Source organism: Chrysemys picta, chromosome 1 (assembly GCF_011386835.1).
Source record: "Chrysemys picta bellii isolate R12L10 chromosome 1, ASM1138683v2, whole genome shotgun sequence".
NCBI classification, from domain to species: Eukaryota; Metazoa; Chordata; order Testudines; family Emydidae; genus Chrysemys; species Chrysemys picta.
Genome location: NC_088791.1, coordinates 112,831,840 through 112,844,645, shown reverse-complemented (window position 1 = coordinate 112,844,645; position 12,806 = coordinate 112,831,840). Strand labels below are relative to the sequence as shown.

At 42.1% G+C, this 12,806-nt stretch overlaps 1 protein-coding gene across 8 annotated transcripts in view; it reads right to left on the bottom strand.

Annotated features, from left to right (window-relative positions):
- IL17RA (interleukin 17 receptor A) overlaps positions 1-12,806 on the bottom strand; it is a 42,441-nt gene that overhangs the window by 13,161 nt on the left and 16,474 nt on the right. For 5 of the 8 annotated variants that reach the window (XM_065582822.1, XM_042849583.2, XM_065582797.1 and 2 more), the window contains exons 2-5: positions 8,407-8,431; positions 3,980-4,123; positions 1,900-2,024; positions 326-452 (exon numbers count right to left, since the gene is read on the bottom strand). In XM_065582822.1, coding sequence (XP_065438894.1) covers positions 326-452; positions 1,900-2,024; positions 3,980-4,115 — 388 coding nt within the window. In that variant the 5' untranslated portion in view covers positions 4,116-4,123; positions 8,407-8,431. Of the gene's footprint in view, positions 1-325; positions 453-1,687; positions 1,837-1,899; positions 2,025-3,979; positions 4,124-8,406; positions 8,432-12,806 lie in introns of those variants that run through there. The other 3 variants (XM_024101995.3, XM_005288004.5, XM_024101996.3) reach the window with 2 other exon arrangements.

Here is a 12,806-nt window from a genome sequence, read left to right as displayed (position 1 = left end):
CCTTATATTTTTGGGGCTTGGGACACTAACTACATAGGCTTCTGAAAGCCTGGATGTTAAGGGTATGGTGTGCTGCAGCACAGGACCTGGTGTACGTACTTTGCGGAGGAACCACAGTAGCACTGTGAAAGCATGGACTGAACGTTTACTTTTTTGAAGTAGGAGAAGAGAGCAGGTCTGACAATTCTTTCAGCAATCTGGCTCCCTAACTATGCTTGTTCATGAGTCATATTCCAGTTTGGCTTCGAAACAATCCTATTCTCAGTACTGGCAAACTGATGTTTCCAGCTGAAGGCTTAGTAAAAAGCATCAGAGGACCCCTTACCAGGCACCGTGTAAGATGTGGATTTGCAGTTGTGGTCTCCACTGGTGCTCAGTTTGGGCAGATGATGGACAGTCACTTGGTACATCTGGCCAGGCTCCACCTCAAAGCGGTTGAAAGTGAAGTTCCACTGAAACAGAGGATGAGGATAGGGTCTTTATCCAGACAACTGATTTGTCAAGGCACTGAAATTAATAGCTGACCCTGTTCTGTCCCCCCATTCTTCATCTCTTTTGGCAGCTAGGGTGAGACATGGACTCCAGGCTAATTAAACCTGTCCAGCATTCCCCTGGCCCCATCTCCATGTGCCTGTTTAGAATGGGAAGGGTAAGGCTACTTTTGGGGAGGTCTAAATCACTATATGGAAATTCTGGGCTGAAATGGGGGAATCACAACCCAGAAATCACTTAATTGTCTGGACAGATTTTAGTTATGTTCCAGGTTGAAGCTAAGGGGAAAAAAGTATTTATACCCTTCAATACAATTTGTATGAGTGAAATTGTGCAAGACAGAATAAATTCTGCAGTGCTCTGTAAGTGTACATATTTATATGGATAGCTAATTGCTTTGCCTTGGTGTTTCTCACTTCTATATCATTACCCACAACGCTCTTTACGTTAGTGAAGATGTCAAAATTCTGGAGATGGTCACTATGCTCCTGTAGGCCAGAGTTTTTCTCCACAGCATGCTTAGGCTTGATCCTAAGAGGTACTGTGCACCTGCAAATACTATTGTCTTCAGTAGAAATTGTGGGTACTCAGCCTCTCTCTGAATAAGGACCTTAATGAATGAGAAGGGGTGGGGAAAGACTTTGACCCCTCTTATCCCAGTGCTTTCTTCCATGGTGTGGTAAAAAAAAAGATTTCGGGCATAAGGAAAGAGTGAATTAAAATTATGCTATAAATGCCATGACTACCATAGATGAAGCAATGATTGCCAAGATTATTTGTATTACAGTAGCATCCAGAAGCTCCACTGCTAGACAATGTACACACACAGGGCTTGTCTACACTGGCAATTTACAGCACTGCAACTTTCTCACTCAGGGGTGTGAAAACACCCCCCCCTGAGCACAGCAAGTTTCAGCGCTGTAAATTGCCAGTGTAGACAGTGCATCCGCGCTGGGAGCTAGTGTATCAGCGCTGGTAGCTACACCCCTCATGGAGGTGGGTTTTTAGAACATTGCGCCAGCTCTCTCCCAGTGCTGCACTGAAGCTTTAGCATTGCCAGTGTAGACTAGCCCTTAGTAATACATAGTCCCAGTTGCCCAGGAGGGCAGGTACAATCCAAAGGACAGAAGTGGTGGGAAAAGGGAGCACTGACATTGTCCCCATTTTACAGACAGGGAACTGAGGCACAGAATACCTGATTTGCCCCAGGACACAGAGGAAGTCGAGGGGGGAGCTGGAAATTGAATCCAGACTTCCTGAGTCCCAAGTTCACTGGTTTAATTACAAGGCCATCCTTCCTGTTTAAGCATTCTGTGCTATTCATGGAGAAGCTTTGCTATTTGACTGAGTACAGAGGAAACAAAGCTGTGGGTTAGAAAACCATTTGTCAGAGCCCTCTTTACTCACCCGGCCTCCATCCGGACGGACCTGAAGTGGCAGATTGTTCTGAAAGTCAAACTGGGCACAGATTTGTTGATTATTGTTCAGTTGTAGCACAGCCAGCTCCACTCCCTGGAGATACTGAATGCTTGCTGAGGGGGGAGAGTGAAGGGGAGAGGTTAAAGTTTTGTTCTAGTAATTCCAAATCTAAAGATTTTACCTCACCCCACCCCCAGAGATTGCCAGCATTCCTGGGATATGTCACAGGTCCACTCCCATTCACTTTATCCCATCTGATTTATTAAGTCCCTTGCTGTCAGCTACCTTCACATGACAAGAGCAGCCCATAAACTGCTGCACCAGTTTGTGGGGCACTTAAATGAAGTGCCATGGGAACTGGCACAAAAGATTCTGGAGAGGGATCTTAAGGAGACTGGCTGCAAGTAGGTGAATGTGGGGGGTCATGATAGAGTCTGAGAAGTCCCATTTTATTCATAATGCAAAATGCACTTGAGCTGCATGAACAGGCAGCAGAAAGTACGTCTAATAGATAAATCCAACCCTCCAACTTCACCTCAGAGTATCTCAGTGCTATAACCAGTCCCCCCCAGTCCTCCAGCCTTGCATCTCAGAGCAGGACTACGCAGTTTTTGTACCATTATAACTATCATTTTAAAACAAGCATAGTTAAAGCAGTACCACCCTCTAGTGTGTGTGTGTGGGGGGGACCAGTTATAAAAGGTACTTGTATTAGAATAGCTTATTTCTGTAAATGTATAGAAATAAGTTATACTAATATAAGCATATTTATACCTGCATCCAAACTAAAATGGTACAACCCTCTAACTATATCTGTTTTTAAACTGATTTAAAAAAATGTTTCTTTTGTTTTTGTGGATACAGACTAATACGGCTACCCCTCTGATAAACTGATGTAGTTATAGTGGTACAAAAATGTGTTTAGACCAGTGCTCAGACAACTCTGGAGTGCACCCTTGACTCAGCAGACACCTAGTATTGTTCATCCTGACTCCAGCAACGGTCAGTTTAGGCTGACTAGTGTGTACAAAGGGGATTTCCCAAGTCTGTGAAAATCAACTATGTTTGAAGAGTGAAGGGAGAAAGCTGGAAGGCAAAGCCTGCAATGTTTCCACACACCAACCCTTATTGTCACTAGCATGAATTTCACAAGACACCCAGCTACAGAGCCTCTGGTGAGAACCAAGACACACATGCATGTAGGAAGTCTGGATTACAAAAACTGGATTTGATTATCCCAAATGGAAGAAACTTGCACTGGATTCAAGACAGCTGCACAAAAGTGACATTTATTCTGCCTGGACCGACTCCTAACCTGTACTATTCATAGTACAAGAAGGAATATAAAGCTATGAATAGTACAGGTTAGGAGTCGGTCAAGGCAGAGTAAATACAAGTCTACTTTTCCCTCTCTTCTCCTTTCCATTAGGCCTTCCCCAACTTTTGGTTTTGTAGACACATCTTTTTACTATTATGAGTTCTTCAACCCTTAAACAATTCTTAGCTTCTAGTAAATGGAATGTTTTCTAGCTAGTTCCTCTTGCCATCAGTCTGTGCACATTTGTAAACCTAGTTTGTAAGATCCATCTGCATATTCAGGATCAGTTTAGAGTAAACCTGACTCAGTACTGTAGTTGAGATTTTCAAAGTATCTATGAAATATAAACCTGTTTAAAAAAAATCAGACTATAGCGATCCCAGTTTAGGGCTTTGGACTGCAGGTCTTTATCTGACACCGACTGCACTGGGAGCCCACCCTCATCTTGGTAAAGTTAAGCACCACTATTGTGCTTTATTTTTTCCACATTAGGTGCTGCCATTCCATTCTAATAGCAGCATTTAATCTCTGTTGCAGATTAAGTAATGAGGGACGGACAACTGCACTAACTTTTACTCATTTCATGTCCTTTGACCCAGTAGACAAGCTGTCCAAAACCAATCTCAAAGCTCAACTTCCACAGCTGAACCAGTGAATGACTGCAAACACTATAGTTCCATCACTCTTTCAGAGATTCTATAATCTCTCTAAGCACCTTCCCTTTCATGTCTATGTTAAGCGATCACTTACCATCAGTAGCCACCTTCCACTCTATCCGCAGCACAGGGAGCAGTTTTCCCTCATCATGGAAAACGTCAGGGTGGACATCAAGAATGCTTGGAGCGGAGGGAGTCCATTTGGAAACCGTTAACCAGCTCTGGTCCATGCAGGTACCTGTCAGTCAAATCAAAGATGTTTCTTAAGCTTATTTCCACCATGGCTCACTGCTGGATGACATAAGACCGGCACAAGTGCATGCAACTATGTCCTCCTCTAGTGCAGTGGTCTTCAATCTTTTCTCATTTGTGGACCCCTAAAAAAATTCAAGTGGAGACATGGACCCCTTTGGAAACCTTAGTCTGTGGACCCCCAGGTGTCTGTGGACCACAGATTGAAAACTACTGTTCTATGGTGGTAACAATCTTTCGCAGACCCCTTAGACAGTCTGCAGGTCCATGGACCACAGGTTGAAAACCAGTAAACCCTGCTGGCAAGGTCATTGACATTTTCTTTCATAGTTCTTGTAGAGGAAAGCCGTGTTCTGAGAGCAGGTAGACCCAGCCATGCTATGTGAACTATGAATACTATAAACTTGATTCATCTTCTGGGGAAAATATTTTTCTTTGTACATTTTTAAGGCAAAAAAAGGGAACATTATGATCACCTAGTCTGATCTCCTGGTCAAAACAGGCCATAGAATTTTGCTCAGTAATTCCTACATCAAGTCCATAACTTCTTGTTGAATTAGCTCATATGTTTTAAAAAAGTCTAATCTTGATTTAAAAAACTTCAACTTGATGGAGAACCCACCATATCCCTATGGCAATTTGTTCCAATAGTTAATTACTCTAATTGTTAAAAAATTCTGCCTTATTTCTAGTCTGAGTATGACAGCTTCAGCTTTCAGGCATTGGCTCTTACGTTTTGCTAACTTAATGAGCCCTCTGGAAGGGAATATAATCAACATGGCTTTATGGAAAAAGTCATGTCAAACCTGATTTCATTTTATGATGAGATTACAAGTTTGATTAATAAAGGTAACTGCATAGATGTTAAATACCTAATTTACTACCACACAACATTCTGATTAAAAATAGCACTATACAGTATCAAACCACACACTGAGTGAATTAAGTAGTGGCTGACAGATCTCAAAAAGCAGTTGTCAATGGGAAATCATCATTGAAAGGGGCTATTTCTAGTGGAGTTCTGCGGGGATCCGTGCTAGGCCCAATGCTGTTTGGTATTTTTATCAATGATCTGGAAATAAATATAAAAACATTGCTAATAAAATTTGTGGAAGACTGGCAGAGAAGTACATAATGAAGTAATCAGGATTGTCATACACAGAGACCTGAATCACTTTATAAACTGGACCCAATTCAGCAAAATACATTTTAATACAGCCAAACATAAGGTCATACATCTAATAACAAATACACATCATACCTACAGAATGGAGGACTGTATTCCAAAAAACAGTGATTCTCAAAAGGATTTAGGAGTTATAGTAGACAAACAAAAGCTCCCAATGTGATGCTGTAGCAAAAAGGGCTAATGCAATCCCTGGAGGTATAAACAGAGGAGGAGTAAGCATGGAGATGATTTTATGTCTGTATATGGCATTGGTGAGATTGATATGGAAATACTGCAGCTAGTTCTGGTGTCCACATTTTCAAAAAAAAGGGCATTAAAAATTGGAAAAGGTGCAGACAAGATCCATAAAAATATTTGAGGGCAGGAAAAATGCCTTACAGTGAGCTCTGTTTAGCATATCTAAAAAGATCAAGAAGCGACTTGATTATGGTGTACAAGTACCTTCACAGGAAGACACCACCAGGCACTTAAGGGCTCTCTATTGTAGAAGATAAAGGCATAACAAGAATAAATATTTGGAAGCTGAAGCCAGACAAATAGAAATAAGGCACATCATTTTATCAGTGTGAGTAATTAACTATTGGAACAAAATACCATGGGAAACAATAAATTCTCCATTTCATGAAGTCTTAAAATCAGGATTGGATTTCTCTCTGGAAGATATACTTTAATCAAATACAAATTATTGATCTTAATACAGGAGTAACTGGATTAAATTCCATGGCCTGTGTTATATAGGTCATCAGACTAGATGGTTTAATAGTGCCTTCTGGTCTTTAGAAACAAACAATTATGAATCTACCATCAGCAATCTTATTCCCATTTAGGTACTTCTACACTGATCAGGTTCTCTCAACTTTCTCAGAAAGAACCAAACAGATGGAGCTTATTTAGTCTTTCACGGTAAGGCAGGTTTTTTTAGATGTTGAATCATTCTTGTGGCTCTTTTCTAACCCTTCTGGTTTGTCAACATCCTTTCTGAAGTCCCAAAACAGTCTCACTGATGCTATATATAATGGCAATAACAACTCCCTATTTCTACTCAATATTCCCCATCTTATACAAACAAGGATTTCATTTGCTCTTTTAGTCACCACATTGCACTGGGAGCTCACATTAGGTGGTGACTTCCATCAGTATGTTCTTTGCAAACTTTACAAGCAATGATTTTACATCTTCTTCCAGATCATTAATTAAAGTATTGAATAGCATTGGGTCAAGAATGATCCTTATGAGAGCATACCAGAAACACACCCTGTGGATGATGATTCCCCATTTACAATTACTTTTGCAGACCTAACAGTTAGTTAATGGATTTAAAAATCTAGCTATGTATCATATCAATTTCATATAATGCTAATTTTTAAATGACATAAGGTATTAAGACAATGCTTACATAAGTCTAAGTATATTATGTCAGTTACCTTTGTCAACCAAACTTCTTACGGCATCAAAAACAGTATCGAGTTTGACCAGGCCTATTTTCCATAAAACCATGCAAACTGGAATGAATTATACTACCAGCCTTTAATTCTTTACTTATTGCACCCCCCATTAGCCTTTCCATGCTTTTGCCTAGGATAGATGTTAAGCAAATGGCCTATCCAGAACATCCCTTTTTAAATACTGGCTCATTAGCTTTTTCCTCTGGCACTTCCCCAGTACTGTACTTCCAGATTTCTTAAACACCCAGTGAATTAAATATTCAGTTCACTTAATGGCTTAGAGAGCTGCTTAGCCAATTCTTTAAAAACTCTTAGTGTATGTTATCCAGTCCTGCAGATTAAAAGAGGTTTAACTTTGGAAGTTGTTTAATATCCTTCCCAGTTACTGTTGGAATAAGAAGTATTTAATTTTCCACTGTAAGTCACAAAGACAACACCCAGTTTCTTCCCAAGTAGAGAATATAGCTATTGAACACTTCTGCCTTTTCTGCAGCATTCCTGATAATTTTAACATACCTATCTAGTAATGGACCTATATTATTTTGTTTCCATTTTGTATCAATTTTCTGAAGATCATGCCTGCTAATTTACAGTCACTTCTTTCAACTTTTTCCATCGTTTTATTGTTCTTTAGCAGCACTAAGTTTATGTCTAATTTTACCTGCTGACTTAGTGAGCGTAGTGTGGGATGGATATGTATTACACACAACAAACTTACCCTAAAATCTTACCATATTTTTTTTTGAATTGACTCAGTTTTGAAAAGAAGCTAAAAAATTATGGATTTGCTCTTTCAAGAACTCTGGCCTGAAAAGAGACCTGAACTATTTGCCTGTTGGATAGGGTTACCATATTTAGTGCCTCCGAAAGGAGGACACTCCACAGGGCCCCGCCCCCAGCCCCGCCCACGCCCCCGCCCCAACTCCACCCCCTCCCCAAAGTCTCCGCTCCCTCCCCTGCTTCCCGCGAACATTTGATTCGCGGGAAGCCTGAAGCAGGTAAGGGGGGATGCGGGGAGAGGCGCGGTCCAGGCTGGCCCCCCCGGCGTTTCCAGCCTGGGTCGGCTCGGGCCCTGGGGTGCCGGCCCCGGGCCCGGCCGAGCACCCCCGGCCCGCCCAGCACTGCCGGTCCCCGGCCCGGCCCCCGGGTCCCCGGCCAAGCACCCCCGGCCCCTGGCACTGCACCGCCGGTCCCCAGCCCGGCCCTCGGCACCGCACCGCCGGCCCGGCCCCCGGCACCGCCGGCCCGGCCCCGGAGCCCCCGTTCCGCCGGCCCCCGGGCCCCCGAGCCCCCGGCCTGGCCCCCGTGCCCCTGGCCCGGCACTGCACCGCCAGCCCGGCCCCCGAGCACCCGCACGGCCGGCCCCGCATGTCCCGATTTTCCCGGACATGTCCGGCTTTTTGGGATTTCCCCCCGGATGGGGATTTGGAGCCCAAAAAGCCAGACATGTCCGGGAAAATCCGGACGTATGGTAACCCTACTGTTGGAAAGAGCTGGTTTTGGATTAGGCAGGCAGATAATAGCTCATAATGCTGGTTAACAGGATAATGCTTGACTTTGCCACCTCTCAGTGGCTTAAACAGAGGCACTCACCATCTGACTTCAGTTATAAAAAAAGAAGAAAAACTGACTTACTATTTCTTACGAGACAGTTTAGATCCTGTGGAGAAAACAAGAAAGTTATTGAGAGATTAGATGTTGTTTTCTCATTTATTCATCCTGATCTGGTGACAGAGGGGTACAGAGAAGAGCAACAAGTATGGCCTGGAAAAACGGACTTACCAGGAAACAGTAGCATAGCTAGGCTAAATTACAGCTCAGGGGTAGGCATGAGAACTATCTGCAAGCACTTGAATGGAGCAATTAGGGTGACATTATTGCTAGGAGTAATGGGATGAAATTAAAAGAAAATTTAGGTTGAATATCAGGAAAAGCTGCCTAAAATGAAGTCTAGTTAGATTGTAGAATAGTCTTGCAAAAGAGGTAGTGAAAGTCCCATTGCTTGAATCAGATAGGTCTGTCTTTGCCATAATGGCTACAAATTATTACTGTCCAGCACTGGTCATGCTGGTAGCCATCTGCGACTTCTGAGATCATTTTGACCTACACTGTGAGCTCTATGGGGCAGAGCCTGTCACTGTGGTATTTGTTCGTATGAACAATGTACCCTAGTACAATGAAGCCCTCTTCTGTATTTGAGGTCCATAAGTGCTAGAACAGAATAGAAATAAATACGGTCACTTTAAAACTGGATTGGACAAATCACTGGAGAGAAACTGTAGAGAACAATCCTGCATTGCCTCAAGGGAGATGGACTGCATGAGCTAATAGTTGTTTTCCATCTTTAATTTCTATGATGCTCTTCTGAACCAAGGCACAAAGTGTTTTAGCATCTTTAGTAAGTACCAGTCCTCTAAAAGGAGAGTCTGTTTTTATCCTTTTGAGAACATTTTTAAAGCTGAACTACAAACGGGGGGAAAATGAGTTACTGCCCTTTTATACTTTATGAAGAATCAAGATGGCCTGAAAAGAAATAAAAAGGCAGAGGGATGTGATTCTACTTCTTTTTCCACATCTGGTCTACCTTGGAAAACTATGTTCTTGTCTTCACTAGGAAACTGGTGCATTCTGAACCTGAGAGTTAGCAAACATGAGGTAAAAATCCTAGTGAAGACAAAACAGTTTGTAGTTTCCATAGGATTTATAGGCTCCCTCAATCTCTGGCTTCGTTATAAAAAAAAAAAAGTGTGCTTTTACAGAAAGAACTTGCTGCAAAATTCTAGTCTTTGCTGAAATTTCAACAGTCACTCCCTCTTCAATTAGTGTGGAAGAACTCACAAATTATCTAAACCTCAAAAAAAATCCTTCAGCAAATCAGGGAAAACCAGATTTGACATTACAGATGTTTTTAAGGTAACAAGAAAAATTAAACGCCTCTTCCAGAAGTACTTAAGGAACAGGTACTCAATTTACTACAAAATTCAGGTCACATCAAAGGTCATCATGTCAGAGAACTTATTACAAATCTGGAAAATATTGTTCCAATGGCATGCAGCAGGCCGTTCAAGTTGTACCAATCCAAGAGGAGGTAGAGTCTGACTGATCTGGCCATTCTAAATTTGTGAGTTACACAGAGACTTATGTAAGGATTTACCGGAGAGCTAAAATAAACTTGGTGAAGAATGCTTTCATTTACAAGGGACATTGTCAAGTAGCTTATGTTCAACATTGAGGTTTTGAAAAACAAAAAGAGTTTCACTAAAAGTGGCAGTGCCTATACTCACTACTATCTTCCTAACATAGAATTAGGGTCAAGGTAAGAAAACACCCTCTCAAATTCAGAGAGAATCAGAGCCTCCAGCTGTTACTCAATAAGAGAGGAGGGGGAGAAGAAACATCAACTCCCCCCCCCCCCCCAAACCAGCAGCTCATCAATGGGAATGACCATTGCTCCCACCTCACCTGGACCCCCTTACTTCTAGTCCCCAAATAACTTATTGGGTGGGAAACCAGACTTCCAGCCTCATTACTAGATTCCAGCACTAAGGCCCCCGATTCTGCAAGCACTTAAGCATGTGCCAGAGTCCCACTGAAATCAGTGTTTCATCTTCAGCTTTACTGAACTGGGGCCTAAGCACTGGGACCACTAAAAACTTTGATTAACTGTGCCCTCCAGTGGGTAGAAGGACCATCATGATCAGAGCAATACTGAGATTACACTTAGCTTCAAGTTTAATATTAATGGAAAAAATACCTGGCAGGTCAGGCCTCTATCTTTAAAGCTCTTAACACACTAAAATTAGTCAGTCAACTAAAGTTGATATATTGAACCATGGCACTCAAACTAATTTAAGAGTGCCCTTGCATCAATTAAGTTAAATTGATTCAACTTCTATGTTTAGACAATTCCTAAATTGGATTTCTATCATTCTAACATTCTATCAATGTTAATAAAGCGTCTAAACACAAGTGGGGACATTTTCTCACCACTTTTATATCTTCAAATGAGAACAGTTTGCTTGGATTGAAACATTCCCATGTAGCATCTGCAACCCAAACTCTGTTGTACTTTCCCAGTGAATGAGAAGTAGAAAGTGATTAGATATTGAGTAAACCAATGTGAGGCCAGCTAATCTATTTGTACTGTTCAAATTGAGAGAAACAGAATTAAAGGAACATAATAAATGTTGAAACAAATTTAATTATCACAAAAACTTAAGTGTTAGTAACAGAATTAAAGGACACATAAGGGTATGTTCTTTTACCTGAAAATGTCCCTTTAATCAATACATTTAAAGAAAGTAATGGGCCACAGATTATGAAAATTCAATTTAAAAAAACCAAACATTCAAGATACAAAAGGACAAGTCTGACAAACAATTACTTTCCTTTAGATAAAACCAATCACCTAAATGAAATCATTCTGTACTTGGACAATTTTAGATTACCAGTAATTACTGTAAACTGTACTTTATAATAAAGTCCTTGCATAAATGATGATAAGTTATTTACACAAAAGGCAAAGCCAGCTGCTTTCATTTAAGTATTGGTTTTTCTTATCAGCGGATAAGTCATGGGTGCCTAGAAGCACAGCTGCTGTTCCAACATTTCTTGGTCTGGCACCCACTGGGAAACATTTGACAATTGCAGGCCCAAAGGGAATACAGTCCCACAAGAAGCAGGTTCTTGGGTGAAGAATTTGGAAGCAGCAGCCAGGAATTCTGCCTTTGCAGAGAGGGGCGGCTTATTCACCCTGGGCAGAAACTGTGGTTCTTTGAGATGTGTCCCCCTATGTGTGCTCCACTCTAGGTGCGCTTGCACCCCCGATAGCTTCAATTGGAGACTTTTCATAGCACAGGCCAAACGGGTACTTCATGTGTGTTACTCAGCCTTCTGGCATTGTTATATATAGCACTGTGTGGGGTAACCATCCTCAGTTCCTTCTCTACTGCAGAACCTGCCCCATGACAGGGAACTCTGAAGCAGAGGGGAAGGAGGGCAGTTAGTGGAACAGCCATAGGGAGACACATCTCAAAGAATCACAGTTACTGCACAGGGTGAATAACCATTTCTTCTTCTTCAAGTACCATCTCTATGGGTCCTCTACTCTAGGTGACTTCTGAGCAGTCCCCCTTTAAGGAGGAGTGAGCTTCAGTCCAGTATGGAAGAAAGTACAGCTGAGCCAAACAGTATCGGAAGCAGAATTGCAAAATTATTGCATAGAAGCCCAAGTTGTGGCTTTACATATTTCAATTATAGGAACTTTCTTAAGAAAGACTGTGGAGATGGAAATGGATCTCAGAATGAGCTCGCATGTCAGGGGTGCTTCGAGAAAATGAGACTGGTAGCAGCTACTAATACAGTCAGTTCTCCACCTAGAGAGCATCTGTTTAGAGATTTTTAGCTCCTTTTGTTCTGTCTGTGATTGAGACAATCTGGAAGTCTTCTTGAAATGTTTAGTACTATCAAGGTAGAAGGCCAGGACTTGCCTGACAGAGAGTGTGGAAAAACACCTCCCGCTTATCCCAGTGAGGTTTAGGGTGGAAGATGGGGAGGTGAATAGGGTGATTAATATAGCAAAAACTTGGGGTACGGTCATGTGACCTTGTCTCTGAAAAATATTGTGAATGGGGATATGCCATAAAAGCCCCTATTTCCCCCCAACTCGTCAAGCTGATGTGATAGCACCCAGAAGGTCAAGGGCCTAGAACCAATCCCCTTGGTCCCGTGATGGGATTATCGCTGCAAATGTCACTATTCTGAATTTTTGTACCTTCACAAAGGTGTTAAGTAGTCTTAAATCTAGGATGGGTCTCGAACCACCGCTCTTTTTTTGGAACCAGGAAATACCTGGAATAAAACCCCTTCCCTCTGTGCTGTTTGGGAACTGGTTCTATAGCATCATGCAGGTATAGAAGAGTCTATTTCCTGCCACAGCAGGTTCTCGTGGAAGGTGTCCCTGAAGAGGGATGGGGAAGGAGGTTTGGGGGGATGGAAGCTAATTGAAGCGGATGAGTACCCTGTGGAAATGATCT